A 22,669-nucleotide genomic window follows, 5' to 3' on the forward strand; every position below is an offset into this window, starting at 1 on the left:
ATATAATTGATGGCACAACCCAGAATACAATGACAGTGACAACTAGCCTGATCCTGCAATGCCGCCGTGACCCATGACAATCGCTGTACTACAGACAGTATGGGGATTTTATGCGCGTATACACTGTTCCATGTTCACAATTTGCTGTCCATTTATGCCAAACAGTTACATATTTTCTTCTACCCATAATCCATTCCCCTAATAGGTATCTACATAGCCCAGGTGGTCAGTGCCAAGTTTGTGACAGGCAGCAATATCTGGGAAGCAGTGATACACCCCACCATCCACTCCATACTGGTGTATTAATAAACACCAACATTATAATATAGGGCCAGATCCATGGGGAAATGAGAATTACATCAATATGTTCAATAAAATAAAATAAAAATAAATAATATTTCAACTATTTCAGAGTTGTGTGACACAAGTGCAGTAGGCGCACAAATTAAAAGGGACCCTTTATGTAATCATGCAGTGCTACCTCATTACCAGGGAGCCGCCACTAGTAGGCAGCATTCATTCCTAAACAATTAACAAACATGGACACTTAAAAGGAGGATGTCAAGTTTCACAGAATTCATTTAATATGCAAATATACTTAAGATTTATCGGTAACTGCCCCATGTAGATATTTTAGATGTAAAATTTCATACATAGTATGCTTGTCGGCACAAAAGGGCACCAATTATGGCTTAGCTCTAAAACAGAGATCTTTTAGAAGGAATGCTTTATAAATGTGTGAAATAAAAATGCTCCACCTAATACAGAAGATATTCCTGATATCTCATTAAATGTAGATACACATTCACCATTGTACAGGGTGTAGGTGTAGACAGGAAACAAAAGGCATACTAATGCTGACCAGAAGTTGCATATTTTAACATACATATCCAAACAAGTCGCCACAGCCGCCACAGCAAGCAAGAGAAAAATGAATTCATTGACAAATACAATCACAATCTTTTATGCAGTAAGTAAATGCATAGTAGACATTTTTTAACTTTTTTTTTTTATATATATATAGAATTTTGTAAAGTAATGAATGGTTCCCACTAATCCATTGACCCCCCCAATACCCCCATAAAACATGAATAGACGCTTTTAACCTCTGCTAGTAACTTCTCCCAAACACAACGGTAAGCCAGGACACCTTCTCAAAGTGAATAAATTATGTTTAAAATCAAATAAAACTCAAATTTTACAGTATGGACTCTTTACATATATATAAAAAATCATTTGCAGGTTTATTTACATGTCTGAACACAAAGCAGCTCTTGGGTGCATTAAGCAAGCTTAAAATGTACCAATCACATACACACAGTGGAGGCGGCCCTTTTGTGGACTCAATATGTAAGCAGCCTATATAATCTGAAACTGATGACACCGCTAGGATGTAATGACACCTCTAGGACACAAACTTCACAGATCTTAGGGGGTCCTAGCAAATGGACAGGTCACTTTCTCATGAGTATTAATGCAGCTTACAAAATGGCTGCCTACACGGCGTATAGGAGATGGGTAGACTTTATACCTTCCATCACTATATTTCAGGTTCTAGTTCCACACACAACACTTGAACAGACAAATTTTGATAGAAGAAAAACTAAATAAATATTTTAGCTACCCATGTACATAAGTTTTCCTGAGTGTGTGTAAAAACAAATTAAAATAGAAAAAAAAGGGGAAAAAAAGAAAAACCTATGGTGGTACATAAAAAAAAATACACTGTATGCTTGCATCTTACATTTTGTTCCTAGATCACGAAAACACTTTACTGATAAGGTTTTCCACCTCTCCAGCCAAGAACAAGGTGTATTAAAGCTAATGCTATGCTACGATCATAAAACAGGGAGGGGAAAAACACAAAAAAAAAAAAAGATACAAAACTACAACCTGCTGCTGGAGCACGTAATGAAAAAAAAAGTGTAATCATAATCAGTATTTAAGTAAAAATAATTCTTGTCCCCCAGAAATTCTGATTGTATATACGTTCTGGCCTGCTCATGAATTTCAAAAAAATGGCTCAAGAAAAAAAAAAAAACAAACAAAAAAAAACAACAACAATAAAAACAAAAACAGAACCTTCCCCCCAAAACACACACAAAAAATAAAAAAAAAACCAGAAGAGAAAAAAAAAAAAAAAAAAGGCATTTAATGTTACATTTACTTCAGGAGTAAAATAAAAGGAATAGTGATAAATAAAACCCTGAAATGTTGCAAGTGTATGCAAAATGACTAAAATTCGTTAAGACTAAAAACAAAGAGGACATGATTGAACTGCATATTTACAGAACCCTCTGGTGAGCACTTAATGTGTTACATGATTCAATAGTAAAAATGTCCAATAACTCAATAATGAAAGCAAACAAAAGAAAGAAACATTGTCCGTATGGGTGTTTTTTTTTTTATCATTTGCGCCCAGGCTACTTTCAGCTTCCAAAGTAAACGGGTCAATATGCAGAACAAATATCAATTCACTGGGTATTTTCCATATTAAAGTCAAATATAAAAGTGTTGTATGCCATATTTTACAATGTGTTTTTAACTGTAAACTAATGTAGTTTGCGCTGACTGTATTCTCCCCAGTTTCACAAAATAATTTAATACTGAGGTGGGTCATTCAGAAATAATAAAGAAGGCATTTAAATCATATCTGCATAATCCCATTTGAAATGTCTGCTTGCACAAAAAGTTTGCCTCTTGTGTGCCGTGGCTCTCCAAATTCCCGTACTCTTCTGTCCAATGCAAACTTGCCGAGGGGGCCTGATGACTTGGAGAAGATGGCTCGGAAGCCAACCGAAACGATCTTAGTTTGGTGTGGTCTGTGCAAGCCCTAACAAAGCCACTAGTCTAGAGGTCCTTGGAAAATTAGTCTTATGTAACCTTGTTCTCCTGCCAGCTGGTGTGCACAAAACGGGCACGCTGCGTGAAAAGTGTGAGTACCATGAGGAAGTGGAATTTGTGACCAGTAGGAAGTTGTTTTTTCTGAGCACACGTGTCCACAGGGGCTGAAGGCATGAGTTGGAGGTCCTGCATCAACGTAAAATCCAGCTTCACATCCTAGCCACAGTGGGACGTAAGGTCCCACAGAGCGACACATCGGACACTCCCGGTCCTTCCCATCTCGCTCCTCTTTGTTTCCCCAGTTGTGGTAGCCATGCACGTGGCCGCAGGTCAGATAGACCCAAGGCTGTTTCTCATCAACAACATCCTTCCTTTTCATGCTCGGAAAAGCCAGTGTGTTAAAGCCAACAGGGCACTGAGGTCTTGCTGCATTGATTTCCTGTCTGAGTGCTTCCAAATGTTTCACGGTTGGAGTTCTGGAAAGCCCTTCGGCAGTGCGCCATAACAAAGTTGCTCCGCAGAGATCAATAAGGGAACCGTCCTGAAGTTCATTGCTTTCATTTTCCACCTGTAAAGTGAAAGGATTCTGTTCAGTCATGTCCAATACACAGCATGAGTGCTTCCATCAGCTGATCAGGAAGACTGCATTGTATAACAATTGACACTACTTATGGACAGGTATTTATAGGCTCATTCATAATCTAATATACATCCGACACTCTTAAGCTGGCTACACACTAGACCAACTTACATCCAACCAGCCAACTAGTTGATTGGTTGGAATGAAAATCTGGTAAGGTATGAAAGCAAATGACAATCAGCAATTTGCTCCCAAACGCCAGAAAATGGCCAAAAACTGTTTGAACAAATTGTTTAGATCAAACATTTAACAAACTTGTCTGACACCATTTTCATCTGTTTTCTGGCATTTAGGAGCAAATTGCTGATCATCATTTACTCCCATACGTTACCAGATTTTCATTCCAACCAATCAACAAGTTGGCTGGTTGGATGTAAGTTGGTCTAGTGTGTGGCCAGCTTTACTAATGCAGTTTTTTTTCTTCTCTCTTTTTTTTTTTTTTTATATGATAAATGTACAAAAAAAGGATAAAAAATATACTAGAATGCATTGTATATATCAGAGGTTCCCAAACTCCGCCATTACAGTCCAGGTTTTAAAGGATATTCATGCTCGAGTCCAGGTGGTTAAATCAAACTGACTGAGATACTAAGTCACCTGTGCTCAAGCATGGATAGCCTTAAAAAGTAGACTATAATGGCAGAGTTTGGGAACCTCATATAAAAAGACAATGTCTCCGGTTACAATATCATGTCGACACTGACGTAACTTCCACGTTGACAATGTCGATATTATACATGTTGACACCGTGATAATTTCAGCGTTAGGCATAGAATCAGACTTTGCAACATTGCAACAATGTTGACATTACATCGGTTGACTAATGCTGACATTATGAATAGGTTGACATGTTCCATGCCAACATTACAGCCATTTCGACATAATGAATGATGACACTGTGAAGGTCGACAAAACATACCACACCCCTAAGCAACAAAGGGACTGTTAGAGGATGGGACTAAGCAGATAACAGGTAGCATGTGCTGAAACGCAAACGTAAGGGTAAGAGCTACAACAAAGACCATCTCTAGCACAGAAGTACAATTGTGACAGCCCCTAATAATATGGCACGAATGTTATGTGTCACCATTGCGCTCACAAACGGCAGCAAAGAGGTTAATGGAGCAGACTTCAAATGCCAGGTCCTTGCAACTCAATCTGTCAAAGAACAGCCCAGTTATATAAAGGAAAACATGTTAGGATGAATCATCGTGCAGCATTTACATTTTTTTTCATAGAGGAACAGCATGTTCTGAATTTAACAAGATGAAATTCACTTGAAAATTGCTATAAATACATTTAAAGCATGAGAAAACAGTTTATTAAAAAAAAAAAAAAAAAAAGGATCTAATCAAATAAAAATTGTTTCATACACATCAAGTGTCCACGAATAATGACCGGGGAACCGGCAGATTTGGAGTGAAGCACATACCATCTTTCCTCTCTGTTGAGCCGAGCGGGTTTCTCGCAGGCTAAACACATTCCCGCACACCGATATCTCTCGCCACACTCCAGGCTTCGAGTCCTCGGTGAATCCGTTGCGTGGATGCATGACAAGAACCCCGTTTGTTGTTAGCCCATCCATCTGACCATCTAATGTCTTCCATTTAGCAGCTTTCTCCTATTAAGGGAGGGGAAAGGCCATGAGCAATCAAGAATGGTTTACAGAATATCACGGAGTAAATAAAAACTGTTCTTTACCCCAAGAAATATATTCTTAGAGGAGTCGAAGCCGGCGGCATATATTCTCGCCGTGAAGGGAGGGTTTCTTTCACATATGATTCTGCATGCAAATCTGGAGATGGTGCTTTGCACGGACTGCGTGTCGGAGTTGCTCTGGCTTCCAGGAACTGTGTCAGTTACTACAAAATCAATAGGGCTTTCCGTCGACCTTCCAATCTAGAAATGCATTAGAAGAGAGATGGTATCATTGTACAGCGAAAGAGCAGTGTGCCGCAAATGGCTTGTCAAGACAACAAGGGTATTATCATGGCTAAGCATTACACACTCGAAATCTCTGCAGGATAAACAAGGACATCTACCGTCTCTCAACATAATATAATTTACTGTCTAGTTCAAACTAGGTTTTCTTATAGCCACAACACTGTTATGTGCAGATTCCTCCAACACAAATGTAATAGGCCCCAACAGTAGGTCTCCGCTACAACAGGTCATGTATGTTTCAATCTTCTTAGTAACCATCAGATTGAGACAATAGTTTAAAAGACTGCACCACGTCAATTAAGTTTATGGGCTGTCCACCCAAATAATTCATCCTACTATTATGGCAGGGTTATCACAAGGCCCCCACTGTTCCCAAGTACAGACTGACAAGTGCTGATGGTCTGAAACACTCCCGTAGAGCAACGCGCGCCAAAGCCTTCCTTTACTGGCCTGTTGTGCACTAAACATATACATTAATTCAATTCAACATGGACTGTTATGCTTTTTAAGCTGGCCTGCAAGTTTAAATTAATGTTTTGATCAAAATATGAATTAATTCCTCATGCATACACATTCAAGAAAATAAAATAAAGACTGCTGCACTAGTCTTCATAGCCGCAAAATCAATTATACAAAGAATAACCCATATATAAATGTAATATTTATTTTCTTTATATTTATTTATACCTACCTACTCCCAGTAATAAGGGTGTCCTGGGAAATATCATTAAACGGTGTAGTTCATTCTACATCTTATAGTGTGATAAATGTATTGGAATATACAATCAGGTGCATAAATATTGGGACATTGACAGAATTTTCATATTTTGGCCTCTATTCACCACAATGGCTTTGAAATGAAACAAACAAGATGTGATTTAACTGCAGACTTTCAGATTTAATTTGAGGGTAATTACATCCAAATCAGGTGAACGGTGTAGGAATTACAACGGTTTCTATATGTGCCTCCCACTTTTAAGGGGCCAAAAGTAATGGGACTATCAACTCAAAAGCTATTTCATGGACAGGTGTGGCCTATTCCCTCGTTATTTCATTATCAATTAAGCAGGTAAAAGGTCTGGAGTTGATTCTAGGTGTGACATTTGCAATCAGTTGCTGTCGACTCTCAATATGAGATCCAAAGAGATGTCAATATCAGTGAAGCAAGCCATCATTAGACTGAAAAATCAAAACAAACCAATCATAGAGATAGCAAAAACATTAGGTGTGGCCAAATCAACTGTTTGGAACATTCTTAAGAAGAAAGAATGTACCGGAGAGCTCAGCAACACCAAAAGACCCAGAAGACCACGGAAAACAACTGTGGTGGATGACAGAAGAATTATTTCCCTGGTGAAGAAAAACCCCTTCACAACAGTTGGCCAAATCAAGAACACTCTCCAGGAGGTAGGTGTATGTGTGTCAAAGTCAGCAATCAAGAGAAGACTTCACAAGAGTGAATATAGAGTGTTCACCACAAGATATAAACCATTGGTGAGCCTCAAAAACAGGAAGACCACAATAGAGTTTGCCAAACATCATCTAAAAAAGCCATTACAGTTCTGGAACAACATCCTATGGACAGATGAGACAAAGATCAACTTGTACCAGAGTGATGGGAAGAGAAGAGTATGGAGAAGGAAAGGGACTGCTCATGATCCAAAACATACCACCTCATCAGCTAAGCATGGTGGTGGTAGTGTCATGGCGTGGGCATGTATGGCTGCCAATGGAACTGGTTCCCTTGTATTTATTGATGTTGTGACTGCTGACAAAAGCAGCAGAATGAATTCTGAAGTGTTTCGGGCAATATTATATGCTCATATTCAGTCAAATGCTTCAGAACTCTTTGGACAGCGCTTCACAGTGCAGATGGACAATGACCCGAAGCATACTGCAAAAGCAACCAAAGAGTTTTTTAAGGTTAAAAAGTGGAATGTTATGCAATGGCCAAGTCAATCCCCTCACCTGAATCCGATTGAGCATGCATTCCACTTGATGAAGACAAAACTGAAGGGAAAATGCCCCAAGAACAAGCAGGAACTGAAGACATTTGCAGTAGAGGCCTGGCAGAGCATCACCAGGGATGAAACCCAGCGTCTGGTGATGTCTATGCGTTCCAGACTTCAGGCTGTAATTGCCTTCAAAGGATTTGCAACAAAGTATTAAAAAGTGAAATTTAGATTTAGGATTGTTTAGTTTGTCCCATTACTTTTGGCCCCTTAAAAAGTGGGAGGCACATATAGAAACCGTAGTAATTCCTACACCGTTCACCTGATTTGGATGTAATTACCCTCAAATCTGAAATCTGCAGTTAAAGCACATCTTGTTTGTTTCATTTCAAAGGCATTGTGGTGCTGAATAGAGGCCAAAATATGAAAATTCTGTCAATGTCCCAATATTTATGCACCTGACTATATCTGATACTACGATTGTGAAGGAGAGGAAATACAGTGGACCTCAATTGTGTATTGGTTTGTCCAATTGCCAAGTGGACTAAAGAGGGTAATTAACCAATAGCCTTTCCTTCCCTAATAGAACAGAGAATTACAAATATTAAAATTTGTGGAGAAGAATTATACTCTACCTCAATTCACTTTACTTGTCCATATGTAAGTGGACTAATTAGAGGTTAATTATCCAGTAACAATTCCTACTTAGAGAATTATTATATGTTCCCACACATCCGCCTTATCCCCAGTACGTCCGGGTAGCTATACCGGGATACATGTTCTTGGGGTAACCAGTAAGTATATAATATTTGATCACAGGAGGTCTGTGCACAAAGTCACTGTACACAGAATATATGGTGCACTTAAATATCAGACATACCTTATACCTGAAACGAATGTTTACTACATGCTATTAAGTAGACAAAAGATTACTACTTTCATTTTTGGCATACACCAGAATAGATTTGCACGATATATTTTGTCATCTTAGAGTGTACTTTACCACACACACAACAGGCAAATAAGAGAAGGATACATAATAGAGCACACAGGGGGACCCTTTGGTTTTAATCATTTCTTTATTTGTATCGTCTTCACCTATATTTGTTTTTTATAAATCGGTTTTAAATATTTCGCTGTTTGAATTCATATTTTATTATGATGAAATTAAAGTTATGTTTTATTAGAATCAGTGCGCCATGTAAAACACAACCCTTTTCTGTTTTCTCTTTGTGTGTCAGATTTACTTTGCTAGATACACACAGATCAGTAGTGGAGATAAGCGCTGACCGCCATTGTTGTTCTGTTTTGTATTTACATGTAGCTATTATAGCATTTATATCTTTGAGGAGGAGGAGGAGGAGAAGACCATTTGCCGTCATACTCCCATGCATCAGAAAGCCATTATTTTGGTTCTGACAGAGAAAACTTACCTGGAACATGTCCGTGTTGTTGTCATGAGTGTATTCTACCACCACAGTTTGTGCCCGAGACAAAGTGTACGATATGCTGTGCTGGTCCTTGTTACTTATTGCCTAAAACAAAGAGGTATTCCTACGATCAGACGTCATACAGTAAAGGTGATGTCGCCACGGCAGCATCTAAGAGAATGATCTGCTCACCTACCTTTTCCCAACCAAACCAACTATCCAATCATACGCAGTGTTAGTGAAGCAAGGAATAAAACTTTTCTAAGCATTACAAGATAGAATCAACACCACAAGCTATATAGAGCAACTCAGTGTCAGACTTCCTGTGGTTTTGGCTGACAGGACATGCTGGGAGTTCTAGCCCCACAATCTAGATTATCGTTTGCTACGTCAATGAACTAAACTAAACTCTGAATTATCATCTTCATTATCTAATCAACTACAGCAAAGCACATATCCCTGAAATGCTGGAATAACCCACAACAATCATACTTATGCCTTTAAAGCCCAAAACACAAAACTTATAATTGATATTTGAATAGGCCTTGCAGTTTTATACTACAAATATACGTTCACTATTTTATTTGCTTGCACTAATGTGCGGGCTATGGCGAGTAACCTGAAACACACCCCACAGCGTCTCACCCGGCATATGCAGGAGTGTGTGGAGTATGGGTTAGCAATTCAGATTCACGAGAAGGGGAAGATATGGGCAGATCTTTGAGGGTCTGTACACATTGTTGATAACTACAGGGGTAAGCATTCTTCAACAAAGGTTAATCCTTTTCTTCCAGAACTGCCTACTCTTATTTATCTATGATCTGTCAGTTCTGAAAATGTTAATTCATGAGCAATGGTAAAATGATTTTCCTATTGAAAAAAAACACTTCACTTACTAGGCCAACTGTATACGGGATGTGGTCATTCCGGCGCTGGAATCCCTACACCAGCATCCCGACCGCCGGAATATAGGGGGAGAGTTAGGTTTATGGTGCAGGTAGGGAGAGGGGGAGAGTTAGGATACTGACAAACACGCGTCGGTAACCTAACCCTGTCGGGATGCCGGCATAAGGATTCTGACTGCCGACATCCCAACCCAACCCCTGCATACACAGGTATTTCAAATACATACAATATTGAGAAGGAAAAAATAAAAAACAATCCATTTCTCTTTAACACACACACACACGCGTGTCACAGAGGGAAATGGCGTGTTTACATTCAGCAGCCTATTGAAACTAGTTTTATGCGGCTAGTCAAGGTTACAAGGGCAGCCATGGTAAGATAGAGGACACTAGAAGAGTGCAACAAATATTTTGAGGCTACACAATTTGACACGGACACAATAAGGTCAAATCAATCCGAAGAAAGAACAGAGTAAAACAATGAGCTGATTTACCTTCGCTGCCTGCGGGGTACAGGCGATGTGTACAGTACTTGGCTTCACCCCATTTGCTTTGAGTCTTTTTAATAAAGCGAACCGGCTTTTTCTCCTGCCTCTGTCTCCGTTTGGCAGGGAGCCATTGTACCTAGAGGATTTGAAAAACAATTCGGAGATGATTTACATTTTAAAATATTAACTTTGCTTGATAAAGATGACAAACAAGAACACACACACTAGGCAATATTTTAAAACATTTTCAAATACAAAATGAAAATGGAATATAATAGTAATCTGTTAAAAACAAACAGAATTCACCCTTCATGCGCATACTGGCAAGGCAGCCATTTTGTTGGTTTAATCAATATTTTTGGGACTCGGGGGTTGGAATAAAAACTATTTAAACCATTTATTTTTTTTGCATTAATGTTTTAATGAAGAAAAAAAAAAAGTGAATCCTGCTTCTTCTATTAATACTGTGAAACATTGCTATGTATTAGAAACCTTGATCAACCATGTTTTAATACTTTCTAATTTTAACAATCCAAAGTTATTAGGATTTTTTATCTCTTCGAAAGAGAGCCAGACTAAGGGCCTGGATTCATCACAGATCGCAACAGTTTACGCAGATTGGCCGATGGTGCGTACCGCGCATGCATCGCTAGTGCGCGTGTTTGAGTTGGCATTGTAATCGCACTGTGATCACCTACGCAGATACAAAGCCACCGCAGACCGCGGAACTGGACGGCAGCGTTTAGGGGAAAGCGGGCGCGTCTGTCAGTTTGAACGTCGTTGCATGGGCGTACATAAAGTAGCCACTGCAACGGCATATGCAGCTTGTGTACTTACTGCGTGTGACGAAGATAGCAATTTCTTAGTAAAGTCAGACCTGCTGTAATTCTGCGTGAGGGGCCGATGTTACTCGATGGTACCGATATATAGTCAGGACTGCAAGGTATCACGGATGTGAGATAGCAGTAGTGGGCGTCTCTATACTGGCTGTGCGATTGCATTCATTAGCATATTTTCGCAGCAGACCTGCATGTGTAATTGCAGCCGCGACCGCAATAGCCCCAAAGTCTTTCTTCCTTCCACTAATCTCAGTAGGACTGAAATGCTTGAATTGAAATAAAAATGGAGATAAAGGTGTTTCTCAGTGTATCGCCTCTTTAATGTGTTGGAGTCGTGTGCCCTTTAAAATTGAGAATGTTAGTTCTGGTTTTCTGCTGTCCTACAGGATTGTTAGGGGAGGAGTTTGTGGAGTCATAAAGGTACCCATACATCTGCGACGGATTGCCGCGATCCTGCAAGCCGGTATCGAAGAAATCTAACATGTTGGATTTTCCCAATATGACGATCGCGATCAAAAAATGATCGCGATTGTCTAAATCGGGGACATTTAACATGTAAAATTTCAGTGATCCTGCGACGGATCGCTGAACATAGACGGTGGGCGGTAGGCGTTTCCACCCGGGCAGATTGGCATTTCCGATCGCATTGCTACATTGTGACAATCCGTCGCAGATATATGGGCACCTTTAGCTGATGCTAGGTGGATTTAGTACCTCTCACCCTCCCTATTTCTCTGTTGAAACTACTGTATTGTTTCAGCTCATTCAAATGGAGACCACAACAAGAATGTGGTATAATACCAGGGGCATTCCCTTATAACAATAGGCTTTTTTTAAAGAAGTCATGGAGCTGTGCCTGTAGTCACTGCATAATAATAAAAAAAGGATTAGGTTTAAACCAGCCAACCCTTTTGGGAATAGTGATAGCACTGGCCCCTAGTGATTGGACAAGCTGCGCCCATGCTTTGATCGGTGGGCTAAATGCTCCTGTTTAAACCACATATTGGAGGCAGCCATATTGCGGGGTGCAAAGCCTGATTTATTATTGTGAAAAAGCATTAAAAACATAAAATGGAATAACAACCTCATAGTCCGTGATGCTCTGTTTTAAGAAATACCATGAAAATTAAATAAATCAACATTTGTACAAATAACCATTGTGCAACTTTTAACATTGCTGTACTGTAAATAAAAATAAAAAAACACGAGTGACCATTTTTGAAAAAAACGCAGCATGAAGTTGTAGCGAGGCCTCAGTAGCTTTAGTATCTATTTTAATGGGACATTTTCCCTTACGATGTGGGCAGCTTCAATGTTGGCAATTTCCTAGCTCCCAGAAGAGACCGTTATATGGTTGACAATTATACAACAATTTCGAGAATACAATGCTGTGGTCTGGCTTTATCCCCAGTCGCCATATTAAGGAGAATATTAGGTGATTTATTATTATTGATAGAGTTCCCCTAACCCGTATTCCTGTGCTGCATTGTTTTGAGTTTGTGGCTGTTTAGTAGATTCCTTGAGGATTTGACAGACTTTATCCACAGTGGGGGACTTGTACCTGCTTTTACCCTCCCGGTGACCAAGCCTCTCCTTCATATAGTCACAGAAATACAGACATCTTATAAGGACAACAAGATCATCTTTATCTGGATGTACAACTCATAATACACACAGGTATAATGTATAGGTAAGCCTAAACACTTTAAAAAGGTACATTTGGCACTTTTTAAACATACAAATATTTTATGCTCAGCTGCTAATATTAAACCTTAGTTAATTGCCATCTCTGGAAACAATACGCAATAAACAGATATACAAATTGTGTCAAAGTGAACAGTGTCACAGCCTAGGGGAAGATGCTCTGCCTACAATCCTACTTGCATGATTCAATGGGTGGATGGAATAGGAGCAAACAGCCCCACACTCTCTTGGTACCTCTGAGACATATATATAGCCTGTAACATTCGTGGTGGAATTGGTATGAAATACCACCGGCCGTTCGATTCCCGTCAGTCCGACAGGAGCAGAGTGCGATGCAGCGGAAGCCCGACAGCGCTGGAAATCCTGATCGTGGATAGGTAAGTATCCACTAACCTAACCCCCCTAACCCTCCTTAAGGGTGCCTAACCCTAACCACCCCCTTCCCCGCTGCCTAAACCTAAGTCCCCCCCGGGGGTGTATAACCCTAACCCTCCCTCCCCCTAGCCTAACCCTAACCCTCCCGGGGGGGTGCCTAACCCTAAGTCCCCCCCGGGAGCCCTAAACCTAACTCCCCCCCCCCCCCCCCGCGGCACCCGGCATCACTACGATCGTGATGCCGGGCGCCGGTCTCCCGGAGTCGGCATTTCACCCTTGCCGGGATAAGACAGTCGGGAAGCCGGCTGCCGGTATTTAGGCAGTCGGCTTCCCGTTTGCTTCCCTTCCTGGTAGTCCTATTGATACTACCCTGCACAATTCACGAATTAGAAGACATCACGCTCTCTCAATATTTTATATACAGTAAGCAAATTTTAAAGTTGTGATAAATAAAATACATACATTAATAAAAGACAGCACTCACCCCAGTACAATGAGCTCCCCATACTTCACAGGCGCTTTAGCGGGGTGGTTTTCTTGATCAGGAGAAAACATGAGCGTGGCCGTTGCTTGTACCCCAGATAGTCTTATCAAGACTTTTGGTGCGCCTTTTTCATTATTTTGTCTGGGAGAAAAAGAAAAAATACAAAAAGGATTAATAATCAAAAGAAACCGCTCATGACGTGTGTGTTCATTTAAAAGGGCCGGTGACAGCAAAATAAAGTTGACCCTTTATATGAGAGGCAATGAAATAGAATAACAGACAGATGTGTAAAGGCTGCAGTAGTTTATCAAAGCAGACAAAAACCTAGACTGATGGGAGAACACAGTTTTGCATGGCAGACCTACTCTTCCATGATGCCCATGCGTTTAAGAGATCACATTAAATTCGGCCAAATTGCAGACATTGCTCTATATTGACCCAATTCAATCCTAGGTGCGGGGATGTAGCTCCTGGGTTAAGTGCCCAGAGTCATTCAATAACCCGGGAGTAGCAGAAACCTGCGCTAACTAGGTTCTCAGGGCTGGTCGTGGTGTTACCGTTTGCGGTAACAGCATCGCATCCGGCACTTAAGCTGGGAGATGGACTTTAACGTGACTAGGCCCCAGGCAGAGATTTGAATTCTCCCAAATATGGATTAGCAGTTCTGAATTATGTGCGACTAATCAGACAGACATTTATTGGGCATGCCATAATAGACTTTACAGTAACCTAATCAGCTATTTTGTCTTTCACCACTTTGGCTAAGAAACCGGACCTGCTAACACTCATGGGAAAAATTCATTTTCAAAAAAATAAGATGACGTAAACAACAATCTACTTGTCTGCTCAGGGGACATTGTTCCAAAGACATTGCGTTTCGATGCAACTTTGCAAACCTAAGTCATACTACAATGTTGTGGAGGGGGAGAGAAGGTGCTTGTTCAATCTTTTTCTGATGGATGAGTTATGACCTTCAACACTAGCAGTGTTAATGGAGGCTTGTAGATCTCTTGATGTAGCTTTTGAGTCCTTTGCAACTTCAGAGACTTATGCAGTGTGACCTTTGGGTGAATTTGTTTGGTGCCCACTCCTGGGAAGACTGGCAGCCGTTTTCAATGTTCTGCATTCAGAAATCATCCCTTGTTCAAACGGTTTGGAAATGGATTTAACAATCCTTACCAAATTACGTCTCTGGGTTCTTCCAAACCTTGGGTTCTGCTTTTACCCAGAGATAGGAGCAAATCCTGATGATCAACATCTCACAGGGCTCATGTTACCCAATTTTGCTAATTTAATTCTGTAATGTCTCAAGATTAGATTTATCAAATTGTAGTATTTTATAGTAACCGTACTTCAGTTATCACATGGACAGAAAGATTTTACTAAAAGGAAGGGGCCCTGGCTCAGTAGGAAGCTGCAGGTAATAGCTTTCTCTCTGCTTCATAGACAGTTGTAAAACACAGGCCCTGTGTATTCCTCTGAATTTAATTAGAGGCTCTTTAGCAAAAAGCATCGACTTTTAGATTTAGTGATACTTTAATTAAAGAAATAGATGGGATATCCTCACAATTTAATATCTTAGTCAATTTAGGCACTTCATGTGTGATCAGATAAAATGGGATTTCAAATCGAGACCAACTCAGATGTTCAGTCTAGGTGAATTGTAATGAAATCTAAATTATACATGTAAGCATGAAAATTACATTTTGAAATGTGTCAAATGTGCCTAAATGATGAGAGTCTTAGAATAGACCGTACATTGTACATGACGTGCTGTGCTATGGGATGTATGCTGCCTATCAATCTTCCATGAGACACGTATGACATAGGATTGAAAATCTTCACCCTCTCATCCCCTCAGGTATATGGGGCTAGCAATGCACCAAATTAAATAGAAATATACTCTGTAGTGTCACACAGTCAATACAAAGCAGATGAAGGAAACACAACAACACCACATAGATGAGCAATAGGCTCAGAGCACAATCATCAAAACACAACCAGGTTCAGATTTGTCGTTTAATGATTAAGCATTTAAAATATAAGCATTACCTTTTCTTTTAGGGCATCATATGTTGACCTGTGTCACATATATCCGTAATGTCCATGTATGCATACGGCCTGATTCAGAGTTGTACGGAATGCAGATGTTTTCGCAAATAAAGCGATTTTTTGCCACTGTGCAAGCGCCCGAGTGGCACGGCGCATGTGTCGAGGTACAATACACCGTAGTCGCACGCTGCAATGTCTTGATTGTTGCGGTGGCGTGTCAAGTCCTGAGTCTGTGATCCCGTATGCAGGAAACAGGGCTCCGGCGTCTGTTACAGCGGCCGTTCTCTGCGACCATAGACTCGCTCAAGGAGTTGATGTGTGCCTCATCTGCGTCCGATGCTGCGTATGTGTATGCAGACGCAAGCAGCGGTGATGGTTCTGCTGGGCGTCTAAGTACAAGTCCCAGCGGATGTACCATTAGCATATTTTCTGCAAATCACAACTCTGAATCAGGTCACTAGTGCGCAGCACAACATAGGGGATGAGCAGATCTATACCCTGCACTATTGTGTCTCAAACTGCAGTCTCTCCACTGGTAAAATGACCAGCGCAGATTAATGGGGCCAGCTTTACCAAAAAATAACCTATACATATATTTAAAATAAGGAGCATGATAGCTGCTGGTAAAGGGGTTGTCACTCCCGAAGTAGAAGTAGAAATATTGGTCCTGGGTGGACATATACAACTCAACAATTTGTGTTTATGTTGTATGTCCACCCACACCCGATATTGGGTAGGTAGGCAGGAAAAAAACTCTGAATAGTCCCACAAAAGTCAGTGGTTGCAAGCCCACATAGGCAATTAGTGGCTGAGTTGATTAAGAAAGTCCTGTGATATCCCACCAGGGGAATAGCAAACTGAGCCACAATAGTTTGAAAAATAGCAGCACAACTTGTGTCTTAAATGTTTGTATGTTTATTGATATACCTTTCGTGTTTTTATATGAATGTTTATATCCATTGCATTTTTTTAAGTGCTAATTTTAGCTTAATAAATTACCAATTGGTATTTTTTTACATTCAAAACCATCCATCCAGTATTATTAAATAATGTTCTAGCGCTGGTTTTTCTTTTTCTATATTTAAAGGCTTTTACTAGTTTATGACGACTGAAGGTATTTATAGGGGATTAGGTAAATTTCTAATTTATACATCAGACATTCATACATTAAATGCTCGCAGTTTTACTGTTTGTATAAGATTACCCCCCCTTAAAGTGGACCACAGACCAAGAAATGTTTATCTCAATTCTGCGCTGCATGAACTGTCCAGTATGGACGGGAATCATTAATTGCAATGCTTTCATACTGCGCATTTAATTACTGCTCCTGTGGCTTTTAATCCTACTGTGGACTCTGCAAACCTCCTTTTCAGCCTGAAATGGCTGAGAATAGAAGACAAACATTTCTGCATGCTCTGAAACTTTAGCATTTAGGAGGTCCTTGAAGCATATAATTCATTACCCCACTAATCTCCATCCAGTGAGATAGACATAAAGGTGCCCACACACATACCGATCTGCCCACGATCAGCCGATGTGTACGATTTCCCTTGAAACTCTCCCCAGCAGCTCTGCAAACGATCTCTCCTGCACTCAGACGTTTTACAGTGCATCGCCTCCTAAATTGTCAGATCTGCCCTACTGCACGGCAGATCTGGCAATGTGCGACCAGTGGGGACGCGCATCGCATCGTGATCGTGAGTGGGGACTCACGATTTGGCCATATTTTATACGATCTGTCGTTCCAATGTGTCGGAATCGGCCAGATCGTGTAAAATATCGCTATGTGTGTGGGCACCTTAAGTGTGTACCTAAGCATCAGTTTCCCGTCAGGCAGGATCATGATTAACAACTGATAATCTCAATATATCAACAGTAATACTGTATGTGTTTCTACACTCAGCTTCTACAAAAATCCCGGCCACGCGTTAAGGATATGTGCCCACATACACAAATAAATGGGTACAGGTATTATTATGCACATGTTCACACACGTGTATGGCAACACCTGCTGTACTGAGAAAAAAAAAAAAAAAAGATTTTCAACATAAGGCAACAAGTGCAGCCTACAGAAGCGGTCTTACTCTACAGCCCTCTTAGCAAAGGGTTAATTAGAAAGTAAGGACAGCAGCAAATTAATCGGGCAAGGAAACTCTGGGCTCATATTTCCGAAGTGCTGTGTCAAACCAACTTGCAGAACATAGCAACAGTAACCATGGGCAGCAGGACACGGGAGATATAAGCTTAGTTGGTTGCAATAAATCAAAAGAAGTCTGTGGTATAAAGAGCAATACAGAAGTGGGAGTCATTGCACTATCATTATATGCTCCTGTGAACTATGATTCAGACCTGACTTCGCACCCTGCTGGTTCATTACAAATGACATGTTCGTAAAACTGAACGGAGGATGTGATTTGTGATTCAATTATATACCTGTGAATTCAGTACAGGAACGAACACAATGCTGGGTAGAACATCATTAGCTGGAACAATGTCGTACAAAGTGTTTCACAACATCTTGTCGCTGAATACAGCCAGCAATTAACAGCATTAGGATAACACAAAATATGTCGAGACCACTGTTTTGGTCAATCGCGGTTTTCTTTCATACGATGGGATTCAGCCCAAGGTCATGATCATTGCTGGGGGGTTATCACTTGGAATACTTTGCTATTGATAAGTCGCCCATCACTTGTGTCAGCAATAGTGGGGGTGGAGTAATACATGGAATGCAGGCAGCAGAGCAGCCACATCATGAGGGGTCTATCACTAAGTAGTGATCGCAAAGATCTTCTACCACCGCTTTCCGCAGCGATAGAACATTTTCTATGGCCATAATTAACCATACGGACGACTTTGCCAGTCAGTCTTCTATGCATGCTCTATGCAAGTTGCACAAAATGAAGGAGAACAATGTGTGTGTATATATTATATCATTTTTTTTGACATTTTCATATATAAAATATATATATATATTTTTTTTTTTATATAGTCTTCCACACAAAACTGCAGGAATAAGGGCTATTCTCCATATAATCAACAGACCATTCAGTCCAATATTCAGGAAGCACTAGTTATTAGTGAATTAATAAGCTGTAAGGATCCAGACAATCAAGATCTTCTGCTTGTTAATGATGTTCCAAGCAACAGAAAACACACAGTCAGTCATTTATGAGGCAAGAGAGCCTTGCAAGACATAAGCAAACAATAAAGATGTGTAAGGTTTTTTTTTTCCCTTTAATTTATATGAGCCTGCAGGGTAAGTGCTATACATGATCCAGGTGTAAAAAGCCTTTAAACAATGCTCTGGTTTAGTCTACCAACAATGCACAGTAATGGCTCTGCATTAAAGCCAATACTTGACAAACAATGCAGCATTTGTTCCATTTCATCGATCAGAACGGAAATGAAGAGCAACTAAGGTAAGAGAGACAGAGCAGTAATTCCTAGAAGGTAAACTCGTTATGTCTGGAAGACACACAGTGCTCTATTTTCCAGCAGTCAGATCAGGTGCAAGACTTCCAAGCAAAGCTCTCTGATATGTGCATAGAACACTTCACTTTGGTTGTGTGCATTGCAAAACATTTGCATATGTTATGCTGGGTAAACATTCCCATGTTAGGTCTCATGTGCCTCTATAAATGCAATAGAATATAAAATGCTGGATTTCAAAGCGGTGTCTATATAAAAGACCAATTTGAGAAAAACCCATTCACACGTAATCCATGCTTGCTTAAACATAGATTAATACTAAAAACAGACACATTAAGGACATTTCAGTGTGCCCAGTACTAACTTTGTGGGTCCACTGTAAAGACTTCAGTTATGCAAAATGTTTAAGGCCAATATACACAAACACCACTCTCTGAAACCCATTATACATTCACTTGTAATATCTAATTGACGTAGAAGGGGTTATACACTTTGGGCTAGTGCCACCACCATTAAATCCATCCATGGAAGCCCTCAGACAGTGGACAACCTCTTAAGCTGCATACACACACAACGGTTTTGTTACCAACGATTTTATGAACAATTTTCTATTAGATTATCTGTCAGATTTTTTAAAGCGTAATGAACGATTTTTATGAACTACAAACGATTTTTGCATATTAATGGTGCATACAAACGATCAGATTTTTCCTTCAGATATGAACGATAACGATTTAAAAATCGTTCAGTCGTTCATATCTGAAGGAAAATCGTTCATATCTGACATGCCTGAACGATGGACGATCAACGATGCGCGTTCCCGATGGTCAGATAACGATTTCTGACATCTGATGGGTTTGCAGTCAGACTTGGACGATTCCATTCATTTTAATGCAGTCAAAAATCGTTCAATCGTTCAAAACTTCGTTAAAATCGTTCAAATCGTTCAGATCGTTTAATCGTTCAATCGTTCATCTGACAAATCTGACAAATCTGACCGTGTGTACGCTCCATTAACTTAATGAAAATTGTTCAGTTGACAAGTCTGACTGAACTACAAACGTGAACGCGCATGAACGATAATCGCTCATCGTTTGACTCAGAAAGTGAACGATTTTTTCAAACGATTATCGTTAAACAATATCGTTTAACGATAATCGTTCAAAAAATCGTTGTGTGTTTATGCAGCTTTAACTTTAGCATGATCTACTGCCAATATTTTCCTAGCAGGGATCTTTTAACAAATGTATTGCTATAAATGATTTACATTCTGAGCTCTAGGTTATCTGATCACAAACAAAAAAGTGAAGTTACAAGAACTTCTCTCTCTCCATTTTGAATTTGTAATCACTGGCGATAAGGAAGATGTACTGAAGTCTCGTGATGCGATTTCACCTCACGGCTTTGAAATAGCAGAAACCACATGATGGAAACGCACACACATACAGACAAGTAATTCGGGGAGAGCCAAACATTAAAATGCTATAGACCTCTGATGCATTTAAATACAAGTGTTATCTATTATTTTTGGTCCAATCAGAGAGTGTTCTACATCATCTCATAGTAAGCTCTGTGTCATATTCATCACGGATGTCCATGTAGTCAGGCTTTGCAGCACAACACAGAGCCAGCCAGGCCAACCTGTGGCTGTTGTGAAACTACAAGTCCCAGCAAGCCCTAACACTGATCCGCCTTGTAAAGCATGCTGGGACTTGTAGTTTCACAACAGCTGGAGATCCACAGGTTGGCCAGGCCTGACAGAGAATTACAGATCTATACCCTACACTACTTTCCCTCATGGGTGACTCCCAATGCATTCGATCCATCAGTAACAAAGTTCCAAAGTTTTAGGGGCTTATATAACTGTGGCCATTTGGATTAGGGGGGACCTTCTTGCGATGCATGTCAGACATTCACTAAGGATTCACGGAGACAAGCAGTTAAGATTGAACACTGGATTGTAACCATATTTTATATAGGAAAACATCCTTTTGGGATCCTTGAAATAATCGGTTTATTACATATCATCATCTGACCACCAGACAATTGGTACATACCCCCATCTCATTAGTTTACATAAAAAAGGAATTATATTCTCCTGCCACAAATAAAAAAAAACCATTTACTTTGGCTCTGTTGCTGATGGACAAAGTTTCCATTACTCTGTGTGAACTTATGTGGGTCAATAATGTCAAAAGAAAGGCCACGGACAAACAAATATGTACTAAGCCTAAATGTAAGAGCTACTGCAGCATTCCAAGATTTATCATTTCACAAACATAAAAAGCACAATGATGTTCTATCCAAGTACGGTCAGACACAGAGTAGAGCAGAAGTATGCAAGCTGTGGTTTTCCAGTCGTTATGAACTACAAGTCTAAGCATGCACTGCCAGCCACTGGCTTGCAAGGAAAACTGGGTCCAAGAAACTGGACAGCAAGCTGCCCAACCATGAATATAGAATAGCTGAAAGTATCCAGTATGTAAAAAAAAACAAAAAAACCCCCAAAACAACGGAGTTGTATGCAACAGTCTGCGTACAACTTGGAAGGCCCAATGTACAGCAAAACACGTAGCTGACCCCGATTTGTAAGGAGAGCAGCACAAACTATCCTCCAGGGTTGTTATTTCCAGAGAAATCCCTCTCATCACAGGGCACTGATGTTCACCTATGAAATAGACATTGCATTTTTATACTTAATATCCCTATGGTTTTATGGTTGTAGATTGAGGTGTACACCTTACACCAGAGCTAATGTCCTGGATTGTGTCTATAGTGTGTGGGATGGATGTAGAGTACATGTATGTGTACTACCTGTGGTTCCTCAAGTATCAAAACACTGACGTATGTCGAAGTTGAAAAACAGCAGACACGCAGCAATCAGGAAAATGGAGGGAGCGGGATACGTTTAGGAAGCCGGCGGTCGGGATTCCCGAATCCACTATCCCGCCTAGGGATAAATGACCGACGTCTAAAATCTAGACGCGTGTAATTTTCGCGGCGCTGGGAGACAGGCGCCCAGCATCCCGATCGAAGGGATGCCGGGCGCCGCGAGCGGACAGCCGGGGGGGGGGGGGGGGGGGGATGGTTAGGTTTAGGGCATCTGGGGGGGGAGTTAGGGTTAGGCACCCCCTCGGGAGGCTTAGGGCTAGGCTAAGCGGAGGGAGGGTTAGAGTTAGGCACCCCCGGGGGGGGATTTGGGTTAGGCACTTACAGGGGGGAGGTTAGGGTTAGGCACCCCTAAGAAGGGTTAGAGTTAGGGGGGTTGGTTAGGTTACTAAGTACTTACCTTACGGACGATCGGGATTTCCAGTGCTGTCGGGCTTCAGTTGCCGGGCTCTGCTGTTTTATCCGGCTGCCGCAGCCAGGAATCGAACCGCCGGTCATGCGGCAGCCGGCTATTCATACCGAATGTGGAAGGAGCAGTAGAAGGGGGTTGAGCAAATAAGATACACCCTTACCAAATGTGACAAGAAGTTAATGATACATGGTGAAATCCTGTTGGATAATGATGACAGTCAGTAATATTAGCTCACACTGCAGTGCTCAATATATTTATTTTGTCAAGTTGAACAATGAA

At 40.6% G+C, this 22,669-nt stretch overlaps 1 protein-coding gene across 3 annotated transcripts in view; it reads right to left on the bottom strand.

Annotated features, from left to right (window-relative positions):
* Positions 1-576: 576 nt before the first annotated feature.
* Positions 577-22,669, bottom strand: part of PELI1 (pellino E3 ubiquitin protein ligase 1) — a 59,942-nt gene continuing 37,849 nt past the window's right edge. For all 3 annotated transcript variants that reach the window (XM_088477502.1, XM_088477503.1, XM_088477501.1), the window contains exons 2-7: positions 13,606-13,746; positions 10,210-10,339; positions 8,814-8,915; positions 5,186-5,383; positions 4,917-5,105; positions 577-3,412 (exon numbers count right to left, since the gene is read on the bottom strand). In XM_088477502.1, coding sequence (XP_088333628.1) covers positions 2,846-3,412; positions 4,917-5,105; positions 5,186-5,383; positions 8,814-8,915; positions 10,210-10,339; positions 13,606-13,676 — 1,257 coding nt within the window. In that variant the 5' untranslated portion in view covers positions 13,677-13,746 and the 3' untranslated portion in view covers positions 577-2,845. The remainder of the gene's footprint in view (positions 3,413-4,916; positions 5,106-5,185; positions 5,384-8,813; positions 8,916-10,209; positions 10,340-13,605; positions 13,747-22,669) is intronic.

Source organism: Taudactylus pleione, unplaced genomic scaffold, assembly GCF_031769625.1.
Source record: "Taudactylus pleione unplaced genomic scaffold, aTauple2 ptg000201l, whole genome shotgun sequence".
NCBI lineage: Eukaryota > Metazoa > Chordata > Amphibia > Anura > Myobatrachidae > Taudactylus > Taudactylus pleione.